This window comes from Mus caroli, chromosome 19 (assembly GCF_900094665.2).
Source record: "Mus caroli chromosome 19, CAROLI_EIJ_v1.1, whole genome shotgun sequence".
NCBI lineage: Eukaryota > Metazoa > Chordata > Mammalia > Rodentia > Muridae > Mus > Mus caroli.
Genome location: NC_034588.1, coordinates 42,957,759 through 42,985,539, shown reverse-complemented (window position 1 = coordinate 42,985,539; position 27,781 = coordinate 42,957,759). Strand labels below are relative to the sequence as shown.

At 57.0% G+C, this 27,781-nt stretch overlaps 3 protein-coding genes across 7 annotated transcripts in view; 1 reads left to right on the top strand and 2 right to left on the bottom strand.

The window, feature by feature from the left end:
• The window catches only part of Fbxl15 (F-box and leucine rich repeat protein 15), a 2,653-nt gene extending 601 nt beyond the window's left edge, over window positions 1-2,052 (bottom strand). Inside the window, exons 1-3 of the mRNA XM_021151824.2 lie at window positions 1,562-2,052; window positions 1,234-1,387; window positions 458-963 (exon numbers count right to left, since the gene is read on the bottom strand). Of these exons, the coding sequence (XP_021007483.1) occupies window positions 458-963; window positions 1,234-1,387; window positions 1,562-1,614 (713 nt within the window). The 5' untranslated portion in view covers window positions 1,615-2,052. The remainder of the gene's footprint in view (window positions 1-457; window positions 964-1,233; window positions 1,388-1,561) is intronic.
• Window positions 2,053-3,048: 996 nt separating this feature from the next.
• Window positions 3,049-18,012, top strand: Psd (pleckstrin and Sec7 domain containing). Of its 3 annotated transcripts, XM_021151347.2 has the most exons (18): window positions 3,049-3,628; window positions 3,870-3,925; window positions 5,099-5,836; window positions 6,096-6,198; window positions 6,629-6,983; window positions 7,627-8,067; window positions 9,155-9,352; window positions 9,514-9,594; window positions 9,758-9,870; window positions 10,402-10,460; window positions 10,555-10,644; window positions 14,018-14,061; window positions 15,285-15,475; window positions 15,555-15,625; window positions 15,771-15,928; window positions 16,306-16,450; window positions 16,655-16,798; window positions 17,166-18,012. In XM_021151347.2, exons 3-18 carry the CDS (start codon window positions 5,183-5,185, stop codon window positions 17,394-17,396), a joined length of 3,078 nt encoding a protein of 1,025 aa, XP_021007006.1. In that variant the 5' UTR covers window positions 3,049-3,628; window positions 3,870-3,925; window positions 5,099-5,182; the 3' UTR covers window positions 17,397-18,012. The 3 variants fall into 3 exon arrangements, with proteins under 3 accessions (XP_021007006.1, XP_029328515.1, XP_029328514.1); XM_029472655.1 differs by lacking the exon at window positions 3,049-3,628 and having other exon boundaries at window positions 3,839-3,925; window positions 9,158-9,352; XM_029472654.1 differs by lacking the exon at window positions 3,049-3,628 and having other exon boundaries at window positions 3,839-3,925.
• Window positions 18,013-18,069: 57 nt separating this feature from the next.
• Nfkb2 (nuclear factor kappa B subunit 2) lies at window positions 18,070-25,423 on the bottom strand. 3 transcript variants are annotated; one of them, XM_021151349.2, is made up of 23 exons: window positions 25,281-25,423; window positions 24,075-24,169; window positions 23,737-23,818; window positions 23,575-23,615; window positions 23,241-23,339; window positions 23,015-23,166; window positions 22,626-22,732; window positions 22,378-22,536; window positions 22,031-22,135; window positions 21,833-21,918; window positions 21,608-21,746; window positions 21,337-21,462; window positions 21,026-21,235; window positions 20,804-20,945; window positions 20,327-20,441; window positions 20,040-20,253; window positions 19,718-19,887; window positions 19,500-19,602; window positions 19,224-19,375; window positions 19,025-19,094; window positions 18,646-18,818; window positions 18,411-18,522; window positions 18,070-18,329 (listed from the first exon to the last, which is right to left on the bottom strand). In XM_021151349.2, the coding sequence occupies exons 2-23, from the start codon at window positions 24,093-24,095 to the stop codon at window positions 18,205-18,207; spliced, it is 2,703 nt and encodes a 900-aa protein (XP_021007008.1). In that variant the 5' UTR covers window positions 24,096-24,169; window positions 25,281-25,423; the 3' UTR covers window positions 18,070-18,204. The 3 variants fall into 3 exon arrangements, with proteins under 3 accessions (XP_021007008.1, XP_021007011.1, XP_021007009.1); XM_021151352.2 differs by having other exon boundaries at window positions 18,070-18,326; window positions 25,281-25,364; XM_021151350.2 differs by lacking the exon at window positions 25,281-25,423 and having other exon boundaries at window positions 24,075-24,232.
• Window positions 25,424-27,781: the final 2,358 nt, after the last annotated feature.

Genomic DNA, 27,781 nt, shown 5'->3' with positions numbered 1-27,781 from the left:
AGACAGGGTTTCTCTGTATAGCCCTGGCTGTCCTGGAACTCACTCTGTAGATCAGACTGGCCTCGAACTCAGAAATCCACCTGCCTCTGCCTCCCAAGTTCTGGGATTACAGGCATGTGCCACCACTGCCTGGCTGGGGTTTCTGGTTCTTAGAGAGTACCAATCCATTGTTCCTTCCAGTGTTTCTAGATTACCCACCTTGTTGCAGAAATGCCAGAAATCAACTTTATGTGACATCTCTCAGTGTGTCAATCTTGACTCCCAAGTCTGATTTTTGTTGTTGTTGCTTTTTTTGGTTTTGGTTTTGGTTTTTGGTTTTGTTTTGTTTTTAATTGTACACTTTCTAGCCTAAAAAATGCCAGAGGTCTTTCTAATGGGTCTTTGACAAGTACAACCCACCTCCCTATCCCCAAAGTGATTGCCCACTTCCTACAGTACCGCCCCCATGCCCAGGCACCTGACACCGTCGCTTCCGACCCGAAGGCAGCCGGTGAGGTCTAGGTGCTCGAGTTGCGGGCAGTTTCGAGCCAACTCTTGGACCGCAGTGTCCCCAACATTGGCGTTGACTGCTAATGAGAGGCTGCGGAGGCCCGCGCCGCGTCTCTGCGCCAGGTACACGATGGCCTCGTCCTTGAGTTGACGACAGGCGGTGAGGTCTAGCTCCTCCAGAGCCGGGCAGCGGTCAGCGAGGCCACGCAGTGCCAGCCCGTCCACCCAGTCACAGTGAGCGAGGGAAAGGCGCTGCAGACGCGGGCAGCCCTCAGCCAGCGCCCCGAGCGCTCGGCGACTCAGTTGGCCGCAGCCGGCCAGCGCTACGCTCCGGAGCTGTGGATTCCGTGCCAGCACCGGCACCAGGTCCTCGTCTGACAGCCATTCGTGACACGGAGCCAGCGCCAGCTCCTGCAGCCCCTCAGCATCCCGCAGTAGCCGAGCTAGAGCCGCCCGTGGAATCTGTGGACCCACCTACGGGCGGGAGGCACGGAGACTCAGTCTGTCCCCGGGGCGGGCCACTGCCTGGCAGCCGCCTAACTTCGGGACTTTGCCCCCTGCCCTCCCAGGAGGGACACCGAGCTCCCTCCGAGCCGCTGCCCTCTGGAACTCTCCACGGCACACCCGGGGTCAGGAAGGGTTTACCGCGCAGCAGGGGCTGGCCTGGAGGCGGGGCGACGGTGGTACCCACGCGGGGGCGGGGCGTGGGGCGGGGCGTGGGCGGGGCTCCGGGCCCCGGCTCACCTGAGCGGCGTCGAAGCGGCGCAGCCTCGCCAAGTGCAGCTGAACGAGCGCCCGGAAGGCGCGACTGACGCGCTGCAGCCGGAGCAGCTGGCGCAGCGGGACCCAGTTCAGGACGTGCGGAAGCAGCACGTCTTCCCAGGGCAGGTCCAGGAGCCTGAGGGGAAAAGCGGCGTTGACGTCCCCGGGCCGCTGTTACGTGCGAGTCCTTCTGTTATACCCGAGAGTCCCGGCTGGCAAGAGGGATCCGCGTCCGGCCCAGACTCGGCTGCCCTCCCGCGGGTCTCTTTTTTTTTTTTTTCCCTCCCTAGGCCCCTCCAGTGCTCGGTACCTGACACCTCCTGGTTCTTGCTCCCCTCCGGACTGCTCCATTGGTGGCTCCATCGCTGTCTACTGCGCGTGCGCAGTATGCTCCACTCGCTTTGGCCTTGAAGCGGCTGCGGCGAGCCCGCCTCCTTGGTCGGAAGAGACAGACCGATTTAATCGAGTGCGGTCTCACTGAGAATCCTTGTCGGGAAGCTTTTCGGATGGATCCCGAAACTGAGGCAGAACGGACCAGTGATGTACCATTAGATGTCTTCTCAGCTACAGGGCTTGAAGCCCGAGGCTGGAGTAGCGGCGAGCGAAGACTGCTTTCGGTCTCCGTTGCGGGCCAGTAGCCGCCTCTGAGTGGTGATGGGAGGAGCAGACAAGGCCAAAGGCAGAAGGGGCGGAGCCAGGACTCCTAGGTTACCCAGTGCCTCCTTCTGTCCTCTGGTCGCCTTTAAGCGACTTTGGAAAAAGAAAAGGGGGAGAGACTGCCCAGACTATAACTAGCTGGTATGTACTAGGTGCTCAATAAGCAATTGCCAAAAGACTGGATTAAATGGGCGACGCTAGGGCTTTTACTCTCAAGCACACTTGTTTAAACCTGCCATTTCTTGTGAAGTGCACAATCATGACATCCATCTCTTTCCACTTCAGGGCAGCGTAGTCCAGCTCTTTGCCTAAGGAGAAAGGGCTATATAGGACCAGCCAGGTCTGCTTTCCAGCGGTCCAGAGTCCGAGAGGAATGCCTGCTTAGCGCAGCCCATTAGCCGTATTGCTTCTTGACTGGCCCTGGATTAATTGTAGGGACATTGTCTTCCCAAAGCTCAATCATTAGGCTCCCCTTTCATTGTGCCCCCAGATACTAAGCCCAAGTCCCTCTCTGGGGAACCCCTGGCATAATATTTTCCTCCAACATCTGAGGTGGGTGTGGGGCATGCGAAAGACTGTAAGACCGCTGCATCCTATCTACATGGTTGCGTGCCCTTGTGCAAACATTTCAGCCGCTTCGTAACGAAAACTGCTTCCCATCCCTTATCTCATCAGGAGTTTGGGTACATCAGCAAAGGTAGGAAGGACCGTCCATTTTAAAGACAGGCAAATCGAGGCTCTGGGGAGAAAGCTCCCTAACCAGGATCAAACGAAGCAAGGATAAAGAGCCCAGAAATCCTGGTTTTCCCAGAATTCCTTCTACACTACCTCATTACTAAATGTAGCATAAAGAGAGAAGCCAACCAGCACCGGAAAGGCAGAAGAGGGTGAAGGTGGGTGAGGGGATTGCTTCCTCGTCTCAGTCTACTTTGGGAAGGGGTAGCCTGGAAGGATCTCTGCAAGATTGATGTGGGCGCGCACCACCTCCGGGCGCGCGCCTCCACCCCCCCCCTTTGTTCGCGCCTCTGCGCTTGCGCATTACGACAAATCTGGCGCTGTCCCCTTCAGCACCTCGCGGAACTCGCGCCACCCCTCCCCGCGGTGAGCCCCGCGCACCCCCGCTTCGAACGTCCTCGCACCCTCTGGCCACCCGAATCGACCCTCTCTTCCTTCCCAGGTCATAACTTGCCGGTCTTGGCCTTCCAAAGGAGAATAGTTACCATAGTAACTCGTGTGGTGTTTTCCTAAAAGAGCCAGACCCTTTTCCACCCTGGCCAAGGGCACAAGGTTTGCCTGTGCTTCTTGTCCCAGTCTCGGGGTCATCCCTTCTGAACTCTCGCCCCTGAAAAGGCGGGACGATTAACCTAGGCAGCAAGGAAGTTCTTCCTGGAGTCTGATTTATCCTTCCTCTGCACTCCGGGTTGGGGTTCAGGACAGGACTCCTGGGTCTGAGGTTCAGACCCAAAGTGTTTAAGACTGCATTCGCTTAATGTCCCTTCCATAGTTGGGTCTTCTGGTTTTAGGGGGCGGGTCCGATCTACTCCGTACCGTGTGCTTTGCGTGGCCGCGTGCTTGTGGGGGCGGGAGCGCGTGTGGCATGTAACAGGTCATGTGGCAACCTCCTAGGGACACGCGTGGGGTCTGGAGCAGGACAGGCGTATGCATCTGGACCCTACGTGTGGTTCAGATGATGGACGAGAGAGAACTGAACACGAGTGGGGTGGGGCATATGAGGGTTTAGGGAACAGAATGGGGTTTTCCTCATTCTCCCTTTCCTCTGGTGTGAATCTTAGGTAGTGACTAGGTGGTGACATTCTTTGGGACTTAGGGCCCTGGGAATGGAGGGAGGTGTGTGTGGGGGATTAGCGTTGCTTGCAGAGAGTGGGGAGGGGTGGAGGAGGGACTGAGAGGCGGGCGGGCGGGCGGGCCTGGAGCAAGCGGGAGCCTTGCTGCTTTTACAGCTGAGCGGGGCCCAGCCTCTCTGCCTCTCTTCGATTCCAGCTCCTGACGAGCAGCGGTGAGTACTGGGGTGCCTTGGAGGAGGGCCTTCACAGGGGAGGTCCAGGCTCCTGTTGAGCTTTAAGAACCTGTCTGGCCGGGGTGCTGCTTCTGACAGCTTTCTCTACGCTGCTGCTTTGCCATCAGAGGCCCGGTTTTCCTTTATGGTCTCTTCTGGGCTGGGCAAGATATTTCATATCCCTGGAGTTGGGGGAGAGGGATGTGGTGCAGCCCCCTCACCCATCCAGACTTGGTTACTGGTGTGGGGAGGAGAGAATGTGTGTCTCTGATTCTGTGTGCAAATATGCATTTGTGTTTATGATTGTGACGAGGAGGTCTCTGATACACCTGTTTCTGTGTGCATCAGAGAACGAGAGCCTGAATTTTGGGAACCTCTTTGTGTGCTCTTATTTGGTGATCCCTCTGTGTGTGTGTGTGTGTGTGTGTGTGTAAGATAAGCATGTGCTTTTCCATCATACACATATTTGTTATGACTGTGATTGTATGAGGGTGTGTCTATGAGCAGTACTGCGAGTGTACTGGAGGGTGTTGCCTATGAATGTGTTAACTGTACTGATACTTTGTCCTTCTGCATGTATGCATATGAATTCTTGTGTGTGTTTATACATGGGTGTGTGTGTGTGTGTGTGTGTGTGCATGCATGTACTGGTATGGAGAATAGAATATCTCTTTCCCACTCAGCAATCTATGGACCGATGTTAAGGCCTCTTCAGACCCTTCCTTCTCTCCTCTTCCCTCTCAACACTCCACCATCCCCATGCAACCCCCTTTTTTTTTCCCTCTCCTTCAAAGAAGCATGGTTTCTCCTATTCTAAGTGAGGGTCCCCCATAAGTGTAACTGTAGAGGACCCATGGCCTCTATCATCCAGAAGATAAGATTCTGGCCTCTACCCAAGAGAGAGTTCCCGGCTGCCCCAGAACCCAACTCCATGAGCTGAATTAGCTTGCTCTTTCATCATAAAGTGACGCTCAGGGCTCCCAGACAGAAGGAGAGGAGCCCCTGGAAACTTTCCAAAGCAGGAGTCCCCTGGAATTAGGATGGCTGATCCCACATTCCCAGGATAGGTCTCTGGACCTTAGATGGCCCAACCCACCTTCCCATCTCTGTCTCTGCTGCCCCGCCTGTCTGACTCCAAAGCACTCCACCCACGCTCCCCTTCCTCTCTTGCAGGCCTGTCTGAAGAGCATGCAGCCCCCTTACTCCCTGCCTGGCCTCGCCATCCCTGCCCCCCCAGCCTGACCCCCCGGCTCCAGCATGGCCCAGGGTGCCATGCGCTTCTGCTCAGAAGGCGACTGTGCCATCTCCCCACCACGATGTCCTCGTCGCTGGCTCCCCGAAGGCCCAGTGCCCCAAAGTCCCCCAGCCAGCATGTATGGCAGCACAGGATCCCTTATACGACGAGTGGTGGGCCCAGGTCCTCGAGGCCGGGATCTGGGACGTGTGACAGCACCTTGTACCCCTCTGCGAGCCCCTCCCTCACCCCATATAGCTCCCTCACCCTGGGGACCCTCTTCACCCACTGGGCAGCCTCCACCAGGGGCACAGAGTTCTGTGGTCATCTTCCGTTTTGTGGAGAAGGCCAGTGTGAGGCCACTGAATGGCCTACCTGCTTCTGGAGGCCTGAGTCGAAGCTGGGACCTGGGCGGGATTTCTGCCCCCAGGCCCACCCCAGCCCTTGGACCTGGCTGCAACCGGAAGTTGCGGCTAGAGGCATCCACATCAGACCCACTCCCAGGTGGAGGAGGCTCTGTTCTTCCTGGCAGCAGGGACCCCTCACGTGGACCATTGGTCCCACCCCAGATTGGGGCAGATGGGCTTTATTCCTCCCTCCCCAATGGGCTGGGGGGGACCCCTGAGCACCTGGCCATGCACTTCCGAGGACCTGCAGACACCGGATTCCTAAACCAGGTATGAAATCTGCCTTGGGCTGCCTGGGGCCCTAGTACCTCAGCTAAGGGACAAATCTCAGCCCCTGTTGGACTGAGGTTTGTCTTAGAGTCACTCAAATCCTTTAATGTCCTAAATGAGCTTTTATTGCCCTCTGTCACTGTGTCCCTGCACCTTCATCTCTGTCCTTTGTGGTTTTCTTTCTGGAACTCCATATTCTTGTGTCTGTCTGTCTGGCTCTCATTGGGGTCCTGTGCCTTTCACTCCCTCTTTGGCTCAGGGGGACACCTGGTCCTCCCCCCGGGAAGTCTCCTCTCATGCCCAGAGAATCGCTCGAGCCAAGTGGGAATTCTTCTATGGCTCCTTGGACCCCCCCAGCTCAGGTAAGGCTTGGACTTAGCCCAGGGGAGGAGGGCAGGACCTTCTCTACAGCAGCTGAGGCCTGGCAAAGAGGCATCCCTTCAAACCTCCCTCCTGTTTGACTTCCCTGGGCTCCTAAGTCAGCCAAAGTCTCTCCAGGCTCCAGTCTTTCATCTGTGTTGTGAGAGTTGGTCTGGTCTCTGGAGGAAGCTGGGTAGTAGAGGAGGGGAGGTCCAGATATCAGGGGTTACTCCTAGGACTAGAAGATAGTCTGGTTTCTTCATAGTTATTTGATAGGGGCTTGATTTAAGATGAGTCCCGCCGGCATTTGGATCAAGTAAAGGGTGTGGCAGATAGACAGTGGTAAATGATGAAGAGTTTTCAGCCCATGTAAGACCGTGGGGAAGCTATCCAACATGACTTACCTCCTGACCTTGCTATCTGTGCATACAGGTGCTAAGCCCCCAGAGCAGGTCCTCCCATCACGTGGGGTGGGCTCCAAGCAAGGCTCTGGGGTGGCTGTGGGGCGAGCAGCCAAGTACTCCGAGACAGACCTGGACAAGGTGCCCCTGAGGTGCTACCGAGAGACTGACATCGATGAGGTGCTGGCTGAGCGGGAGGAGGCCGACTCTGCCATCGAGAGTCAGCCCAGCTCTGAGGGCCCCCATGGCACTGCCCAACCACCTGCCTCACGACCTAGCCCATGCCCTGGCCCTTCTTCCAGTCTGGGCAGTGGCAACGAAGATGATGAGGCAGGCGGTGAAGAGGATGTGGATGATGAGGTGTTCGAGGCCTCGGAGGGGGCCCGGTGAGTGGGACTACTTCGGTGAAAGTGGCTTGCTCTTTTTTACTGCCCCCAGCAAGGACCAGGGGTGGGGAAGACAGACGGTGAGGACCAGGACAGTGTGGAAAGGGGATTCCAGACAGATCCCTGAGGCCTGGGAGAACATTAGTAATGTATAGGCATTGGTAGCATTGGCAAGGCCGGGAGTCCAGGCAGCCACGTGGACCAGGCAGGGTTCTGCATTATCAGGGGCCAAAAGCCAGAGGCCAAACTGGGGGCATGGGAGCTAGCCTGAGGACAGGGAAGCATGGGCTGGATCCTGGGTCCTGGCAGGAGAACGTGGAAATGTGGGGGCTTTTCCTTTCTGTCTCACGCCCCACTGCAGCTTGGAGCTGCATCTCCTAAGATGTTGCCAGAAATAGAAAAGGGATGGCAGGAGGGAAGCGGATCAGGGAGAGGAGGGGAAAGAGAGATTACTGGGAAGGGGGGAGGGGACTGGGTGCTGCCAATGGGCAGGGCCGGGACACTGAAGAAACACTGAACTTCATGAGGTTTTGGATCTGTGGGACGAGGGTGATCACCCATGTGCCAGTCAGCTAGAGTTCAAGGAAATCCTGCCAAAGCCTGATTCTGAGGAGCTGATCAGACATTCTCCCTGCCTCTGCAGGCCAGGGGACCACATGCCTCACTCTGGGCTTCTCAAGTCACCTGTACCCTTCCTGCCTGGGACCAGCCCCTCAGCAGATGGGCCTGACTCCTTCAGTTGTGTGTTTGAAGCTATCTTGGAGTCACACCGGGCCAAGGGCACCTCCTATAGTAGCCTTGCCTCCCTGGAGGCATTGGCCTCACCTGGCCCAACCCAGAGCCCCTTCTTCACCTTTGAGATGCCTCCCCAGCCCCCAGCTCCCAGGCCTGACCCACCTGCACCTGCCCCACTTGCCCCTCTTGAACCCGATTCTGGCACCAGCTCTGCTGCTGATGGTCCTTGGACCCAGAGAAGGGAGGTGGAAGAGTCAGATGCTGGGGCCACGCTGGCCCCAAGGAAGGAGCTTCCTAGTCCCTCCCACTCTGAGGATAGCTTTGGGCTGGGGGCAGCACCCCTAGGCAGGTGAGTATTTTCTTTGACTGGTCTGCCCCAATCCCTGCCACCACCCCCAGGAACTGCTGATTAAGGGACAGAGCCCCAGAATGAGGAAGTCATTTATATATTCCTGACCAAGAGCGGGTGGTTAACAGATGTCTGTTTTCCCATTTGGAGGCCTCCTGCCATTGGCCCCCTGCAGCTCCCTCCCTGGGCTCAGATCCAGTGACTGGAGAAACCATGATTCAGGACGGAAGAATCCCCAGAGAACATCCTCTCTCTCTCCTGGAGGGCCCTCTCCTTCCCAGACACTCTCACCCCCACCCAGCTAGAACTACAGCCAGCAGCCCCTCCCTCCGCCTCCCTCCACCCTCTTCCAAGAGGCTGTGTCTCACCCTGCTCTAGGAATGTCCTTTCATAGCCTAACCTTTGTGCTCTCCCCTATGTTGCTACCCTCCCAGTCATGGAAGCCATGGCAACAGGAGGGGGGTGGCCAGGGAGACAGGGTTGCCTAGCAACCAGGAGTTTCCGGCCTCTGTCTCTGGGGTGACAGGTGGCTTTGTGAGTAGAGCAGCTGGGGTGAGGAAGGAAGAAGAGGAAGAAGATGAGTACAATCTGACCCCTCCAAACTGTAACCCCAGAGACTGCTTCTCTATGGGTAGCAGGGTGCATCAAGGAGAGTTCCCTGTAAGGCGGGAAATGAAGGGAGCAGGATGCTCTCAGATCTTTGACCTTGCTTTTCACCAGCACCCCATTTATACCTGGGTGCCTGTGTCCAGGAGTGTGTGCAGAGAGAAGACTGTCTTGAGGAGGGCAGGTGTGGAGATGGAGACTCTATTAAAGAGTGAACTTAGGCCCCTGGTAGCTTTGGGGAGCAGCCAGGATTCCCACAGCAGTTAAGACTGACATGGGTTAGATTTGAAGCAGAACTTCCATAGAGAAAAGTGGGACGTGGAGAGAACACTATCCCCTTCCAAAACAAAACACAAAAACAAAAAACCAAGACCTCTCCCGTTTCTCTAGCCATTCCCCGGCTTCTGGGTGTAGAGCAAGGGGAGGGTCTAGATAACTCCCAAGGTCTGTGCTCCAACTCTTAGCCACTGATCTACCCCAGCAGTGAACCACCCCTAAGTCAACTGGTATCCGACTCAGACTCAGAGCTGGACAGCACAGAGCGGCTGGCCCTGGGAAGCACAGACACCTTGTCCAATGGTCAGAAAGCAGATCTGGAGGCTGCACAGCGCCTAGCCAAGAGGCTATACCGACTTGATGGCTTCAGGAAGGCCGATGTGGCACGGCATCTGGGCAAGAAGTAATGCCCCTGGGCTGGGACTGAGGCTAGGGTCAAGGAATACACCCAGGGGCAGCCCCTCACCCTCTCCAGTTAATGCCCATAGTCTCTAGGCCACGCCCAGAGACTCTCTAGGCCACTGAAGTGACCTTGTGACCCCTACCTATCTGCCCTGCCCACAGCAACGACTTCAGCAAATTGGTGGCTGGCGAGTATCTGAAGTTTTTTGTCTTCACGGGCATGACTCTGGACCAAGCTCTCAGGTGGGTGTTGAGCCCTCTAAAGGATAGTCCTGCCTGCCAGCCTTGGCATTTAGGGTTCCAGCTATGTGTCTTCTAAGTTGTCTTGATATCACCCTTCAGAGACCAGGACTTCCTGGTAAGGAGATCTCGAGTGGAAGATGACATCCTCTTCCTCCTACCTTAGGGTATTTCTAAAGGAGCTGGCCTTAATGGGCGAGACCCAGGAACGGGAGCGCGTCCTGGCCCACTTCTCCCAGCGATATTTCCAGTGTAATCCTGAAGCCCTGTCCTCAGAGGGTGAGCAGGCGGGGGCAGGGTTGTCCCATCTGGTCACAGAGGCACACATATACAGGAGCACGTCTTTGTGCAAGAGGCATGTGCACACGCACCAGTGTAAAATTCAGCTACATGCATGTGGAGCTGTCCATGTAGCAGGCATGTTGCTAGGTCAAGGGTGTTTTGAGAGGCAGATGGAGATGTGTTTGTATGAAGTTGTTCCATATGTATGTGCTGGACCAGGCTTGGCTTCAGTGCTGACTGGCTGTGCTCTGCATATGTGTGATGTCTACCAGCTTGCTTTTGTTTAGTACATGGAGCATGTTGAGTGTTGGGGACAGGTTGGGAGCAACTGCCCCAGCAACTTGGGGAACCAGGGAGGGGAGCCAGAGATTAGAGGGGAGGTCCTTGTGGAGGAAATGGGCTGGAGGAAAGACAGAATGGTTTCATGGAGTTCGGGTAGTAAGAAAGGGTTGCAAAAGAAGGTAGGTGATGACTGCGGTGGGAAGAACCCCTGGGGGTGGCTGAAGCTGCCAATCCATTCTCCCCTAGACGGTGCTCACACACTGACCTGTGCCCTCATGCTCCTCAACACAGATCTCCATGGCCACGTGAGTTGGGGGCATGGCAAGTGGGAGGCCAGAAAACGAGAAACTTAGAGGCTTTGGGAAGTTAGCCTCACAGTCCTCTGTTTTCCTCCCTTAGAACATTGGGAAGCGCATGACCTGTGGGGACTTCATCGGAAACCTGGAGGGCCTCAATGATGGTGGCGACTTCCCCAGGGAGCTGCTCAAGGTTGGGGCGGGGGGGGGGGCGGGGGCGGGACAACTCAGACGGTAGCCGTTACTGGAAGGGTAGAACAGGGTACCTGCTCAGGAGCAGACTTGTAGGAAAGGAAGAGCTTGGAATTGGGACTTGTTGAGTAGCTCAGGCTGCAGGAACCTAGGCTGTAGTGACTCAGCTTGGGGACCGCCCCCTCGCCCAGCCCCCATAGGCAGGCTCTCTCAGCACATGCGCACATGCATGTAATCCTGAGGTAGAGAGAGGAAAGGGGGACCGGCTCTGGAAAGCATGTGAGCAGGCGTTCCTGGACTCTGCAATTGCTCTCTTTGGTTCCCTTCCAGTGTTCACAGAGGGTGGAAGGGAGGTGTCTCTGCTGGCGCGTGGTGGTGGGGTGGGCATGGGAACATTGCTCTTCAATTTAGTGTATAAGAGCCACAAAGCTCCTCCTGGCACTACTCAGGAGGGAGCCTAAGGTAGAGAGAGGGTCAGAGCAGGCACAAAGGTTTCCCCCAGGTTTTTGCATCCAGAGCACAAGGCTGGGACTGCTCTTGTGGCTCCCTTGGAAGCAAGTCCTGCACCCAGGTGCCAGAGGGAGGGGCCCTCTGACCCTGCCTCCCAGTTACCTCCTCCCCATGGTAGAGGATTTTACCTCGGGAGGCCTGGACTAACTTAAAGAAGGGGGTCTCTGGGCCATTCTATACATGTGACGACACAAGACAGATCCTAGGTTGGGGTGTACTGGACACCCGAGTTTGAGGATGCATGTGAGTGGGCGCGTCCACTGTGAGTTGAGGTGTTAAAGAACTGGAGTGTTTGCGTTCGTTCGTTATGTGTGTTGTGTGTTTGTCTGTGAATCAAGGGACCTATGTGACGAGGTGTCTGTGCTTTGGGTGTAGTCTGGGCATTTGTGTGTGATGCGGTGCGGTCTGTGTCGTCCAGTGGGCTGTCTGCTTTAACAGTAGAGGGTGTTTATGAGCTGTAGATGGTACCTTTTGAGGTGTACATCTGTAACTCGGGGTGAATGGGAATCAGTGCGTCTGGAAGTTGGTATGTCTGACCTCGGTGGCATATGGACTTGGCTTGGACACCCAGAGATCTGCCCAAGGGTTGGACGAGGTCATCATGACTGTTCGAAGGCCGGCCAGCGAGTCTCAGACAGGGCCACGGGGGTGGGGGTGAGGAGAGCAGGGGAGCGAGCAGGCCGACTGGTTCCTTTAGCTCTCAATTCTGACAAGCTGAAGGGTGCTCTGGGCGCCTCCCACAGCCGCCTCCCGAGAGCGCGAGCTCGGCCCCCTGGCGAGACCCCACGCATGCGCCCCCGCTGGCCGCCGGCCCTCCCCACGGCGCCGGGCTCGCGCCGTGCTGCTCCGTCGCGCGACGTCCCCGCCCCAGCCCGCGCCCTCCCCTCCCGCCGGCGCCCCCTCCTTCTGCGGAGCTGCGGAGCCCACGGCGCCGCCGCCGCCGAGCGCTCGGTGCGTCGGTGGGAGCCGGCGGGCTCGGGCCAAGCGCTCGCGCTGGCTGTCGGGGAGCCGTCCGCGGCCGTCCGGGCGGGCCGGGGCCGAGGGCGGGCGGGGGCATGGCCCGGGGCCGCGGCGCGGCGGGCGGGCCAGCATGATCGGCGTCAACAGCATCCACAGCAGCGCGGGGCGGCTGCGTTCGCGCTCGCTCTGCTCCGTGCGCTACGGGCGCACCCACCGCGGCGCGGAGACCCTATGCTACGGCTGGCCGCAGCGCTCGCGCAGTCTCAAGCCGGTGCTCTACACCGACCTGGTGGTCAGCCGCCTGCAGAGCCGCAAGAAGAAAAAGGCGGTGAGGGCGTGGGGCCCGCGGCCCACGCCGGGCCGGCCGGCGAGCGAGGGGGCGGCTTGAGGGAGGTGCGGAGGGCAGCAGAGCGAGCGAGCGAGCGTTCGAGGAGGGCATGGGTGAGGATGAAGGTGGCTGGAGAGCCCAACAAGGATGGAACTCCTGGGCAGCTAGAGATGGGTATGGGCTGTGGGGGGAGGGCCAAGGTGGACCTGCCTCGCCAACCACAGTATTCTGGGTGCGGAAGGTTTTCTGGATGGAAACAGGATATTGGGTTCTGTGATAGGGTTCAGGACCTTCAGAGGAAGGAAGGTGTGGTTGTAGGCAGAGGCAGTGTTGCAGAGGGCAAAATGAAGAACTGGAAGGCTGGAGACAAGTGTTGCAGGTTAGACCTTAACAGTTACTCCAGCCTCCTGGCTGGATCAGTGGGAAGTGAAAGGAGGGTTCGGGGTCTGCGCCCTGCTGGCTTAGGCACAGTTGTTTGGGAGCTGTGTGTTGATTAGCCTTGTTTGTGTTGTGTGGCGTGGAGGCTTTGGGGTGCACCTACCTGCAGACGGGATGTGCAGGAATGGAGTGCCTAGCTTGTGGCTGGGCATGACTATGGGCAGAAGGAGTCGGAGCCTGTGGTGTGTTGGGAGGATGAGGGGGTGCTGTGTCCCAGCATCGGGAAGGCGCCGACGTCACCACTGCACCCAACTCACGCGCAGGCAGCATCACGGCCCCACAGCAAAACACGCACATGCTGGGGACACACCCACTCACAGACAGGCTGGCAGAAGCGCCCCCACAGTTGGAGTTGCTGGTATATTCTAAGCTATCCCCAAGTACAGGGGTCTCATACACCACTCCTAAAGGCCATTCTCTCTTTTGTCACTGCATGGCCCTCAGGTGTTCCTAGGCCAACTTTGCAGAGGGAAAGTGGTCGTTTCAGGGCCCGGTTTGAGATGGACAGCAATTGGAAGCTGGAACTATGGTTTCAATCGCTGGTTGTTGACACACCAGCAGTATGAAGAATGGCTGAGCACTGAGCCCCTTGGCATCTGGCTTGATGGCGTTGGGGGAAGGCTCATTCTGTCCTCAAGTTGGGAGCCAAAGAGGGTGAAAGGATGAATACTCTATCGTGGAGCCTCAGTTTCCCCATTTGCTCTGTGTGGGTTTATGCTGTGGAATCTGGCCAGAACACATGGTTGGGGGAAGGAGGATTTCTTTGGCTTCCTCTCAGATTCTATTTAGGGTTGCACTTCTCCTACCAGGCTCTGAGCAGGAGAGTCCCTTGATGACAGGCAACAGCACCTGGCAGTTACTATGTACCAGCTGTGGCTCAGGGTTCCTTGTGCTGACTGGCCGATTGCCCCTACACATGCTCTGCTGGTTCTCCCTGTAGAAACCGGTCCGAGTCAGGCAGCTTCAATCGGCCTGGGTCTTGGTGTTTTATTCCAGAGTGGGGGATTGTTGTCTTTGTCCCCCTCTTTGAGTTCCATTTCCTCTCCCAAGTTAGCAGGAGGGCTCTGAGCTCTGAACCTGGTGTGCATGAGTACCTCTCACAGGCTTAATCCGCATCCCCTGCTTTGTCTCTCTCCAGGCCTTGTACAGCTCCATCAAGAATGAAAAATTGCAATGGGCCATGTGAGTGCCGGGGGCTGTTGGCTAAGGGTTGGGGTTGGAGCATGAGGAAGGGGGAGCCGGGGGATGCCGGAGAACTGGGGCTGTGGGTACATTGATGGGCTGGGAGGCCCCACGAAGCAGCAAGGCTACCTTATTTCCTTCTTTGGAAATGCCTGCCCAGGCTTGGGGTCTGTCTTGTGTCTAGCTCTGTTGTTATGACAAGCTGGGCTGAGGCAGTGGGGGGCGGGGGTTTGAAACATAAAAGGAAGTCCCTGGCAGCCCAAGAAGAGAGCAAATTAACTCTGGGGGGGTACACAATGTTACCTTGGAGTGCCACAGAACAAGTTTTCTCATTGTGTTGGAAGAGTTCTGTCTGAAGGAAAAGGTCCAGTTTAGTCTTTGGGGCCCCAGGCTGGAAGAGTCCTTCTAAACACCAGTAGACAGTCTCCGCTGTCTGTTGAGCCAGACTCAGTGCCCTTCGAGGGAGGGGTTCAAGAACGGCTTTCTGGAGGCCAGCCTTGAAGTCTAGTGTCTTGTAGGAGATAAGGGGAAGCTGGTATTAAGGGGAAACAAGGTTGTGACTGAGTTAGTGTGGAAGAGGAGGTCACAGGCATGTCTGGGGTGACTGGAAAGAGAGGGTTGGGAAAGAAGTCCCATAGGTCCCCTGTAGGAGGCAATGGTTTATTGGAAATTGTTGAGCAAGGCAATGAGAGAGACTGAGTTTTCTATCTTCACAGGATTTACAAAGGAACACATGGGGGGGGCATCCTAGGACGTTTAGCTTTTAGATTTCTGAGACAGGGTCTCAAGACGGGTTGGCTTGGATGTGACTGCCCTGCTGTCACATCTCCAGTGGAGGAGTTATAGGCACGAGCCTATTCCCTACTTGCTTCTGGCTCCACATAACCAACTGCGAGCAGAGCCGGATGGATGTTAGGTGTGGTTGGGACAGAGCTGAGTCACACGTGTCTGTCCAGGAGAAAAGTGTGAGGACTGGGCGTGTGCAGAAACAGAGACACGGCAGGCATCCACGCGGTGGGGGGAGGGGAGGCCCCCCCGATGTGGCCCTACCCCACGTAGCTCTCATGCCAGGGAGGACACAGACCTGGAGCCTCTGGAGCCCTACTCTGAGACGGCAGAGCCTCCGGCTGAAGGGAGTCCCTGGCAGCTCCTAGTCACTAAAGAGGCATTCTAGGGTTGTGTGGCAGTGTGGCCAGCACTCTCTGAAACAGTCACATCTGCAGAGACGAGGAAGAGCTGCGACGGTCTCTGTCCGAGTTGGCCGACCCTAACCCCAAGGTCATCAAGCGGGTCAGCGGAGGCAGTGGCAGCAGTTCCAGCCCCTTCCTGGACCTGACTCCTGAGCCCGGGGCAGCTGTCTACAAGCACGGGGCCCTGGTGCGAAAGGTGCACGCAGACCCTGACTGCAGGAAGAGTATGTGGCTGTGCGGGGACTGGGGGATGGATGGGAGCGGGCCTTCCTCAGGCCACCCTGACCTGCCTTCCCTCCCTAGCACCTCGTGGCAAGCGGGGCTGGAAGAGCTTCCACGGGATCCTCAAGGGCATGATCCTCTACCTGCAGAAGGTGCGGGGCCAGGAGTGGGCGGGGCCAGGAGTGGGAGGGGCCAGGAGTGGGAGGGGCCAGGAATGGGCTGGCTTGCCAGAGGGGATTAGGTAGCTGGAGATGGCCAGGCCAGGACTGGAGCAGGACGAGATGGGCACCCCCATAGGAGGAGTATCAGCCTGGGAAGGCTCTTTCCGAGGCAGAGCTGAAGAATGCTATCAGCATCCACCACGCCCTGGCCACCCGCGCCAGCGATTACAGCAAGAGACCACACGTCTTCTACCTGCGCACAGCTGACTGGCGGGTCTTCCTCTTCCAGGCTCCGTGAGTGCTTTTCCTTCTTACCCATTCCAGACCCTGCTCCCTGGATTCCTCTCTCCTTGTAAGACCCCACTCCATGGACCGGAGACATAGCTTATTTGGTAGAGAGATTGGTAGCATGCAGAAGGTCCTGGGTTCGATCCCCTGCCCTCCCTGTACATGCCAGACCCGGTGGTACACACCTATAGTTCCAGCACTTAGGAGGTGGAGGCAAAAGAGTCAGAAATTCAAGGTCTTCTTTGACAACATAGCCAGTTTGAGCCTAGTCTGGCATACTTGAGATCCTACCTCAAAACAAACAACCAACAACCAAGACCAGGCTCCAGGTCGGGACTGGCACTCCTGGACAGGAACCTGGGGTCCCTGTGCTGTCTCCCTAGGAGCCTGGAGCAAATGCAGTCCTGGATCACTCGCATCAATGTGGTGGCTGCCATGTTTTCTGCACCCCCCTTCCCAGCTGCTGTTAGTTCCCAGAAGAAATTCAGCCGTCCTCTGCTGCCCAGTGCCGCCACCCGCCTCTCCCAGGTAGTTCCAAGTGGCTCAGTCCCCCTGTGGGATGACAGTGGGATGGAAGGGGGTGGGGCAGTAAGCCATAGTCCAGGCTGCATGTGTGGTTAGACGTCTGTGCAGGAGCCCTGCGTGGGTCACAAGAGGGAGGCAGCCCCTTGATAAAATTTGCACGAAGGACCTATAGACTAGTGACACTGACCGGGCCTCCTTGGCTGTTAGGAGGAGCAGGTGAGGACCCATGAGGCCAAGCTGAAGGCCATGGCCAGCGAGCTGAGAGAGCACCGGGCTGCACATCTGGGAAAGAAGGCCCGAGGCAAGGAGGCGGATGAGCAGCGGCAGAAGGAGGCCTACCTGGAGTTTGAGGTGAGCCTCCTTGCCTGGGGCCTTGGTATCTCCCACACAGGACCAGGCTAGGGATAAGGGTCTGATAGCCAAGCCTGGAACCCAGCTAGGTGACTGGCAGATCTCTAAGTCTTCATTTTCTCTGTGGGGGATCGAGGCTAAATTCCATACCCACTAGGGTCAGGTCTGTTATGTAGTCTGTCTCCAGCCCTAATAAAAGCTACAAAAATGTCTGCTGTCACTACAGGTGGTTCAGAGAGCTTGGAGAGGGCCAGTAACCTCTCAAAAATGTCTTCTGGGACCCAGCATCTATGTGTTTGCTGGGTGGTGGGGTGGAAAGGGCCAGAGGAGGGGGGCAGGTCTTTATTGCTCCGGCCTTCTGTCTCAGAAATCCCGCTACGGCACCTATGCAGCACTGCTTCGAGTCAAGATGAAGGCAGCCAGCGAGGAGCTGGACACCATAGAGGCAGCCCTGGCCCAGGCTGGGAGCACAGAGGATGGATGCCCTCCGCCTCACTCCAGTCCTTCCCTGCGGCCCAAGCCCACCAGCCAGCCCCGGGCTCAGCGTCCTGGCTCAGAAGCCCGGGCTGGAGCAGGCAGTACAAGGCCAAAGCCCTGAGCAGGGCGTAGGAGCGATGGGGGCAGTGCCTGCTGGGCACCTGCATGATGACATACACGGTCCTGCCTGAGCTCAGCTAGCCTCGGGCCAGCCACGAGGGCCTCCTGGTCCAGGGCCCGACCGCGCCGGACGCGGTGTCCGGGGCAGGGCAGGGCTGAGCCGGGCCTCAGAGCCTAGGCTGAGGGCCTCTCAGAGACCCCCTTTTTGTGATAATGTTTTGCACTTTTTCGTACAGGAAGGGTGGGAGGGGCCCATGCCCCTAATTTTTGATGGGGGTTTCCTTTCCTTTCCTTCTTTCTTTTTTTTTTTCTTCCTTTTTTTTTTTTTTGTGGGGGGGAGGCCTGATCAAGTTTCTGCTTTCTGCTGAGACCACCTCACCCTTACACCAGCAACACCCCTCCATCCTGGGGCCTGGCTCAGACAGAGGCCAGGAGTTGGGGCTGAGCTGGTCCCCCTGTTCCTCCCCAAGGGCTCACCTCTCTCTTTGCAGAGACAGAGGAAGGGCATCCACTTTGAGGCCCCATCCACAGGCTGGGGTGGCACGGCCTGCTTCCCTTCTTTGGTGGGCCCTGCCCTTTGTACATCCTCCACCCTCATTAAAACTGCTCTGAATTGCTGGCTGGGCCTCCTCCTCTATTCTTGCTCAGGGACTGGGATGGGCAGCACATTGGGGTTGCTGTACCGTAAGTTGGGGAGGGGTCTTCCCCTTTATTTGGCCCACCGAGGTGTGGGCTTGAGGTTTAAATAAGATTTCGATTAGACAGGGATGCTGTACAGAGGGATCCGGGTGGAAGTTGACCGGGGCCACTCAGTGCACCTGAGGCTGGGGGTGCCCGTGGCAGAGCCCTCCTGGAGGCTCAGGGGGAGGACACAGCTTCTCTGCCTCCTGCTCCACTGACTGGCTCCCATAGGCACTGTCTTCTTTCACCTCTGCTAGGGAACAGGGGAGAGTCAAGCCTCAGGCCTCCTCCCCTCACTCAGCCCAGGCACACCTTCCAAGCTGGTTGCCCTTACCTGTGCTGGGCAGCTTGTCGCGGGTCTCAGGACCTTTCAGCAGCCTGACTCCCTCATGGAGACCCATGTCAGACAAGGCCTCCAATAGACCCACCAAGTCCCCACCAGCCAGCTGCCGAGAAAAGGCGACAGGAGGTTTGAGTGATGCTTAGGGTGTGGGGTAGAATGTCTTGGGGGGAGGGAACTCTGAGAGGCCAAGGCTTCAGGCTTCCGGGCAGGGTACAGGCTGCCTCACCTTGTAACTACGAAGGAGACTGCCGCTGGGAGACGGGGTCTTCCTGTATGTGTCCACCAGGCTTCTCAACCCCAGTCGCTCTGCCAGCTCTGCCCAGCTGCCCTGGGCTTCGGGACCATCCAGTAGTTGCTCCAGGTTCTGCAGGGCTGCATCCCCCAGTGACAGCCCTGGCCCTGAGGGAACAAATACGGACCTGTGAGTTAGCTAATAGGTGTGCAGAGACACGTACCCAGACAGCTTCTCTCCCTTGTAACCTGACAGACATGACGGATAGACCAACGGGCACAGATGGAAGAGGGGCTAGACAAAGGGAGCCCTCGCCAGAGTCCCTAAGGATAACACCTCTGGAAGGAGGTGCCTGAGACCACTGCAACCTCACCTGCAGGGCTGGGTGGGGCCAGGGGTGGCTCCGTGGTGTTCTGAGCAGCATTTAGCAGCAGAGTCTTCACCTGGGGAGATGGTGTTGACTGTCATCCGGACCTTAAGCCCAGCTCTCCCTAGGTCCCTAGGTCACACCCCCAAGTCCAGAAGGTCCCCAGTCCCCACCTCAGTACTTCTATTTGCAAGGGTGGCCTCACCTTGGTACTGCAAGTGAGGTCAAGGGGGGTATGGCCTCGGAAGATTCTTTGGGTATCCCTCTCAGGCCCTTCAGAGTCGGAGTCGCTCCCGGAGGTAGAGGGTGAGGGCAGCGGGCACAGAGGCTCCTCGTTCTCTGCATGGATGTCAGCACCTGGAGGAGGGAGGCACGCCTCAGGAGAGACTAGTGGAGGCTCCTACATTGAGGACTGAACCATGGGGAGCTGGGGGTTCCCCCCTTTTCCCCTTGCCCTTCATACACTAATGGTGAAACTAACCAGCCTTTAGAAGGAGGCGAGTGAGAGTTGGGGACCCGAGTCCGGCTGCCAGGTGGAGGGGTGTGTTTCCAGCAAAGGTCCGGGCATTCACATTAGCATGGAGCTGTAGGGTGCAAGCAGAGAGCAGCATAGTCTAGCCAGCCAAGCCCTTGCCACGCAGATCTTCATCATTCCAGGTCCTCCCACAGTCCCATCCCTTCCATAGTCCTCATTCCTACCTTGGTGACCAGATGGGTGACCAGCCCCAACTCCTCCATCTCTGTGGCTAGATGCAGGGCAGTTCGGCCCCCCTGCCTCTCTGCTGCCTCCACTTCAGCTCCACAGTCAACTAACAGATCCAGGCACTCAGGGCTTCGGGCATGGACTGCCAGGTGTACAGGGTATAGTCCTAGAGAAATAACACACGCAGCCTGCAGCTTTGACCCTCAAAATGGCCTCTGGATGCACTCTGACCAGGCAACCTCCACTCGTGGTTATTGATCATATACACTCCTCGGTCCCCACCCTTGTTCCCAGGACAGGAGTAGGTTGGAAAGTTACCCTCAAAATCAGGCATGTGCAATATTTGGGGCACAGCATGGGCTCCGCTGCACAACAGTGCCTGCAACAGCTCCGGGGCTGCAGCACCTGCCCGGAGAGCCAAGTGGAGGGCGGAGTCTCCGTGCCGATCCAGCAGCGTGGGGTCTGCACCCACCTGCAGTAGGAAGCTCACCACCCTTGTCTGCCCAGTGATCACCGCCAGGTGCAGAGGTGTCTGAGGAGAGAGGCAGCGTTAGGCCAGCTTTGGACTCCCTGCCTTCAACTTCTTACCAAAGGCTTCCCCTTACCTGGTGCAGGTGGTTGGTGAGGTTGATGACGCCGAGGTACTGAGCATGATAAATGACATGGGCTATCTGCTCAATGACACCAGTCTGCCCATGGATGATGGCCAGGTGCAGCGGCCTGAGGGTTGGAGATTGAGACTTTGTCTTCAGAAACCCAGCCACCCAGAGCAGCAGCATCTGCCCTCAAAACTCCACACTTCCGCGGTCTCCTTTACCGAGGCCCCTTGAAACCTAAATGTCATCATCTTAATCTTTTGTCACACCTTGCTATTGTACCCCTTCACAGCTAATAAAATTGAAGGTCGGGGATAGTAAATATCTTGAACAGAAGTAGAAAACAGCGAGGACCTGAGACCAGATCTGTCCAAGTCTAGGGTTCAGCTCTTTGTAGATTCCTCTACCCAAACATCTATCTAGACCTGTTAGCAGAATACCTCAGCCACTGGAGGTCCCACGGACGCCCGTCCTCTGGTTGCTTACGTGTCTCCGTTCTCGTCCTGTGCCATCAGCAGGTGGCGCTGTCCCGCTAGCAAAGCACGCGCGTCTGCGGTGACGCCGTAGTCCAGCAACGCTCGGGCGCTGCGCTGCGCCAGACCGAACAGGCGCGCGTTGTACTCGCGAGCTAGGGGGCGACAGGGCGCGTGGGTGCGGGCCAGATCCCCAGCTTGGCGCGCGCCCACCCCCAGCGTTCCTGAGATGTACCTCGCTGCAGTGTGTCAAGGGCCTGCGGTTCGCCCTGGGGAGCCTCCGGGGGCGTCCTGGGCTCCTCTGCACCCTCGCCAGCATCAGTGTCCCGTCTAGAGCCGGCCATCTGCGCTCCACCTCCCCCACCCGGGTAGCAGCCCATTGGGGCTGCACCGGATTGGTAGGGGTTGTAGGCCAAGGAGGAGGAGAAAAAGCCGAGGCTGCCACCTGTGGGCATGGGGAAGGCAGTGTGAGGTGACTCTCCCAGATTTATCTCCTAACTTCCCTTATCTCCTCCATCCTTCTCCCTGCCACTTGCACCTCCTCACCTCCTCCAGCGCCTCCATAACCCCCAGCGGAGCCTCCAGAACCTCCACCCATGTGGGATCCGCCCCCGAAGGGCTGGGAGAAGGTGGGCAAGGCCTTTCTCCGCTTCCTCTGCACTTCCTCCTTGTCTAGGAGGAAAGAGAAACAGGGTGTTAAAACCTAATATGGGTCAGACCCTAGATTCCTCAAGCTAGCTCCTGGGAGCCAACTCTAGGCCACCTCCTGGCCCGCCTCGCTCCGTCCAGCTTTTGGGAATGCTGAAGCCCGACTCACCTTCCACCAGAGGGTAATATGTGAACTGTTTGGAGTCAGAGACATCGCCCCCACGCTTGCGTTTCAGCTGCAGGAACACCGTTACAGGCCTCTCGATCTTCATCTTGTGATAGGGCGGTGTCCGGAACACAATGGCATACTGGGGTGGAGGATGGGAGAGCAACATGGTGTCAGTAAGGTCTCTTCATAGTTCTGTCTCCAGGACAGGCCCTAGTCCCTCAGTACCTGTTTATGAACGTCTGTGGGAGAGAAGTCCCCAAAGGCTTGCCATCCGTTCTCATCATCCTCGTAGAACCGAACCTCAATGTCGTCTACAGAGAAAAGTGCAGCTTAGCTGCAGGGAGAACCTGCAGCCCCGCTGCATGGATCCTGAAATTACCCTTACAGCCAGCGTTTCCAGCTCCCAGAGGGCTTCTGCCTCACCTTTTTGCACCTTATCACAGAGCAAATAAACTTCGTCTCCACCACGCACGGAACCCGCTGTCTTGTCCATTCGGGAGATCTTCAGGTTTGAGGCCCCTGGAGACTCTATAAGGGGGGTGGGGGGTGGGTTAGGGACACATTGATGGGATCGGAGGCTCGGTGGGGTCATTATCAAACTTCAGGAAATGCAGTATTCACATTTACCACTCAGAAGCAACACTCAGATGTTCTGACCACCGACCACTCACCACCCCACACGTGGCAGGGCCAGGTTCAGACCCCCTAGCTGGAAGGTATCTCAAGTGCTCTTTTGGGTACGCACACTTGGCGCCCTGCAGAATACTCACTGCTGTCATGGATGGGCTGGGAGATCACAGGCTTCAGGGGCAAGGAGAAGGAGCCATCACTAGCTCGAAGGAAAGCTGAGAAGCGCAGCCGTACAATGCTCAGGTCCATGACTTTCTTCAGCTCCTTGGCCTCCTGCTCTAGCTCTCGCCGCTCGGCCTCTGGATGGACAATGAGGGTGGTGTGAGCTCTAGGCTGCTCTTTCCGGCTCCTCTCGGAACACCTCTCGGAGCACCCTTTGTTGCCATACCTGTAAGGCCCTGAGGCTTGGAGCGGAGACGCTGCCTCTGAAGTTTCTGGATCATAATCTCCATCATGTTCTTCTTGGTTACATGCAGGACACCCAGATTATTAAATCTGGAGACGACAAGGAGGAGGCTTTGTCCTCTTTGACCATGAGACTCTTTCCTCCTGAGGCACCCCCAGCCCCTCCACCCCCGCGCTCCACCCCCCCATGGTCAGGCTCATTCTTGGCTCTGTTCTCCAAGGAAACTGCTCTTTATAGTTGAGCTCTGAGAGGTTCCAGGGCCAAAGTAAATCTTCCCACTTTGTGTGCTAGTCACACAGGTGGCCTGAGATGAGACCTAAGGCTGGCAGGCAATGAGCATCCCACTGGGGGCCAGGGCCAGGGCCACCTACTGAGCAGTCATGTCCTTGGGTCCTACAGACACAGCACACACCCCCAGTTCTGAACACTGCTTGCCCACCAGACTGTGGGCATGCGCACGTGGTGGGTCACTGTGTGTCACCAGGTCCACCTCAATCTTGGCCGGTCCCTCATAGTTACAGATCTGAGAATGGCAAAGGATAGTCAGCAGTTGCCCTGGATACACCATCCCTACCCTCAGGTGCCATCTGAGCTCACCTTGACAGTAGGATAGGTCTTCCGGCCCTTCTCACTGGAGGCACCTGGCAAACCTCCATGGGAGGGGCCTTCACAGCCATATCGAAATCTGAAGCCTCGCTGAAGGTTCCATGGCAGAGACATTGTGATCAGGAGAGGTAACCCCCTCCCCCCCCCGTCACCCCCACAAGGCAACCACTGGCCATCACTGACCACAGTGACCAATAGTGTACCTCCTTCTCATAACCCCCCAACATATCAGCAGCAAGCTATTTAATCCGATCGGTAGTTATAAATATCCCCCCCCCCACTTGTCCCCAGAGGTGAAGCCACCACTTCTCTGTCACTCACTCACCTGTTTGGGCTGTTCCACAATCACCAGATACGGGCCATTAGCTGGAAATAGAGGGGCCTTGCTGAGCCAGGATCTCTGAGACCATCCCTCAGTGTGGCCTCCAGGGGACATGCTCACTCTCCTCTATGTTCTGAGACACTGCGAGGCCAAAGACTTACTGACCTGTCTCGGGGGCTGGATCCTTAGGCTCCACGATGGAGGGGCTGAATTCAAAATCATCATATTCGGGGATGCCATCCAGACCCTGCGTTATAGACAGAGAAGATGGCAGCTGAATCAAGGGTCTCCCCACACCCCCCCCCAAGCCCTCTGCAGTCACTCCCTGGACTCCTCCTCAAGCTATGAGGAAGCTCATTTCTGGGCAGGGTTTGCAGACAGCACAGACTGGCAGACTAAGACAATTTGAAGACAGTGCAGAAGTAGGGGAGTGGAGGAGCGTCCGATAGACAAGCAGACACAGAGGGCACCCGACGCCCTCAGGGTCAGGCAATGTGACTCACTGGATCGTAGCAATTGTCCATATCTCTGGGCTAGGCCCTGCTGTGTCTTGCGGCTTCGGGCCCCGGTTCAGCTTTCCAGAGTTTCAGACGCCCGCCTAAGGTGAGGAGAGGCGTGGGAGGGGGAAGAGTGAAAGAGATCAGGATAGGGGTGGGCAGGGGGAGAGGGGTGGGTAGGGGAGGGGGGCTCAGATCTGGGGGGAGGGTCCGATCTCTTCCAGCCGCCCGTCCGGGCGTGGCGGGTAAGATCCGGTGGAGGTCGAGATCCGGAGCGGGGCTGGCCCGGGGAAGGGGCAGAAAGTTAGTGCTGCTTAGGAAAGTCCCGAAAATACCAGGGGGAGGCGGAGCCGGAGGGGGCGGGCCTGGAAATGACGCCGGGGCCCCGCCCCCGCGGCGGGAGGGGCGGGAGGCCCAGGCGGTTCCTGGTTCCCCGGCAGCCTCTGTAGCCCCTGGGGCTCAGTCGGGGCCTAGCCGCTTCGCCCCCTCTCCGCAGCCTGGAGCAAACTTGGGATTTTCAGCCAGCGTGGAGGACACGGCTGATTCACCCAGGGGCTTTTGTGGGGACATTCCTGCCGTCGGAGGCCCCTTTTCCGAATGGCCCGTAGGCGGGGGCTCTTCCAGTGGGGCCTCCGGGGTTCTGCCCAGAGAATATGATTTGGGCCGCAGGGTGGGGAGGGGAAGGAGTTTCCCCCTCCACGGTCTCTAGCGATTCCGTCTTAGCTTCCCGGATTCTCCCGCTGCACCTGCTCCCGGTGGCTGGTCAACCGGGCGCATCCCGCCCTCCCTGGCGACCCCAGTCCCAAAGCCAGTGTAACGCGCGTGTGTCCGTTGCAGGAATATGCGTTTCAGTCCTAATGTCTTGTGTGCCGGGTGAGTGGTGGCAACATGGCACGTGCAAGTGAACGTTCGTCCACGCAGGTGAGTCCTTGTGCTGCCCAGTGTGGGCACAGGTCTGTGCACATCTGGATGTCCGTGCGCAGGCGCCGGTGCACGGGTGCGCTGTGAGTGCGTGTGCGGGGCTCACACCGGCCGACTGTGCACTGGCAGGCCAGCTAAGGGCAGGCAGACGTGTCGATGATGTGTAGTAAAGTGTCCTGTTCCTGTGCGCGCTCACTGGAGGTGGCGTCCAGCCCCAGCCTGTCATCTAAAGTCCTCCTTCCCTCCCTCTCCATTCCCTAGACACTCAGGGGTCTGAACCCGGCCACTCACCGTGGTGGCGGCTCTGGTTCCGACTTCTTTCCGAGCCCTTCCCCGGACCGGTCGTTGCTCCTCTCCAGCCAAAGGGCTCCAGCCGGGAAAGCCCCTTTCGGCCCCCCGAGGGGGGGAATTCCCGTGACGATCCCGTGCGTCACTCCCCATGCCCTTTTTTATTGGTTGAAAGTTTAACTCCAGGACTCTTGTAGCCAACCCGGAGCAACGCAGGCGCGCCCCTTTCGGGGAAGGCTCGCCCAGGACTGGCCGCGGGGTGTCACCCAGCTCCAGTTCTGCTAGGGACCGGCGAGGCGGGACGACGGACCCAGCGCAGGGCGCGGCTCAGATCTCTGCACTCTTCCACGCTTGCCCGGGACCGTTTCGGAGTCTAGTGGGCCACTTGGCTCTTGCTGTGCCCAGAGCTTGGCTATCTCTGAGACACAGGAAACCGGGTCAGTCCCAACACTCCAGTCACCCTCCCAGAGAGGGACCTCCTAGCTGGGAAGGGGAAGAGGAAGGAGTCCGATCTTGCGGTCAGCTCCAGATCGCCATCTAGCGGCCTTTCTGGAGCCGCAAGGAAACTCTGGGGTCAACTGTCTTAGTTTCCGGGCTTCAGGAAGAGACAACTGATGTTTATTCTGTAAGTGGCGGGTTCACAAGGGCCAAGGCTTTTAGGATGACCTGCTGGAGAATCAATGAAGAAGGAAGAGAAGAAAGATGTTTGCCTGGGAGTCTTGGGCCTCGTTCATCCACCACAGATGTCTCAACTATTTGAGTTGAAAGGCATCCGACCGGACGTGGCGAAATTCACCTGCAGTCCCAGCTTTCTTGAAACCAAGAGAGATCCTAAGTTTCCCACCACCCTGTCTCAACACACATGCACGCAAATCTGTCCAAAGTGCCTTTCGAACTTCCTCTTCTGTGCAAAATTGCCAGCGGTGTGCTTTGCATGGGTGAGGGCCAGCTGTTACCATCATAGAGTGGGTGGGAGGCTCGGGAGACCTCTCAGCGCGGAAGCATTCCTGCGCTTCCCGCAGGATGAAGTTCTGGTCCCAGGATCCACGTGGGACGGCTCACAAGTGTCCGAAATGATCACACCAGGATCTCCTGGCTCTCTCCCCGCCTCTGGGAGACCGAATTCAGGTGCACATCCTTCAATTCTTGACTACCCACCCCCAACCCCCAACCCCACGTGGTGACAAATAAATAAAATAATTTTAGAAAGTCGCCCTGAAAATGACGTTTCGCTGACTTCCCCCTGCACACCTCCACTGACAAGGTCAGGACAAGAGTCGCCGACATGGGCTCTTTCTGGGCCTCTAAGTTAGCTTTCTCTGTAGGGGCTGTGTGCAGTGCATCTTTGTTCCTGAATCCTCCTCCCTTGGGCCTGGCGTGCAGCACGGGCTCTCCCTGGGCTCTCCCACAACTGGCCCTGTTGTTTAGGAGGTGACTATAGACTGGTACTAACACCAGAGGAAGGGAAAGGCATTCCTTCTTATCTCCCCCACCCTTATACTAAATGCTTTGACAGGAAACACTTCACTGATTTTTGTTTGTTTGTTTTGTTTTTTTAATTTAGGCTATCTGCATAGATTACAGGTTGGGCCTGAAAACCTGAACCCTCCCAACTGAAACTATCCATTTCTGATTAGGGGTGCTAACTGTGTTCCCCTTAAGCTGTTGGTGTAGCTAAGGCTGGAAGAGGCCTAACACAACCAAACACATAGCTAGGAAGGAGAGAGAAAAGGCACTCTCCTGATTCTGAGAGGACACTCCTCTTCCTGAACTTAATGGGAGTAAGCCAACCTTCCCTTTCCCAGTGGCTGTCCCAAGCCATTGTCATGAGCCGCAGCCAGCAGGGTTCTCAAATCCAGCTATGCCATCCATACACTTCCTTCAGACTCTTTTAAAAAGGGGTTTAATTTTTTTTTTTTTTTGAGACAGGTCTTTCTTTATAAGCTTCAGCTCTACATCTGGGCAGATGCGCATGGGCTCTAACCGTGCTCTAAGCCGTCTATGGCTGCCCACTACTCAGCCATGTGCCCCATTACTTGCCATCGTCGTCTTGTCCTGGCTGCCCATCAGTGTCCTCATGGTGACTCTCCCATGGCAAATCCCTTCTCTCAATCACTGTTCCTCACTAGAGATGAGAAGTCCACCTCCTCCTCTCCTGCCCAGCTATGGGCTGATCAGCTCTTTATTAACCAATCAGAGGTGATGGGAAACAGTTTTTATACAACGTTGAGACAGGAGATGCTTGACAATCAAATATGGCTGCCACCCAATCTCTGGGTGCAGTGCTCAGCATCTCAGTGCCCAGTGCACAAAACCATCAGGCAACATTTCCCCATCTTAGTCCAATAAAGGCTCTTTCTTGTAATAAACTATATATAATAATAACAGCTATGAAAACTATCAGGTAAAAATTACACGCACACTGTCCAGTCCATGTGCATTTGGCAACTGTGGGGAAATACTTTATCTTATCTTGGTGAGTTCAAAGTTCTATATTTAAATCC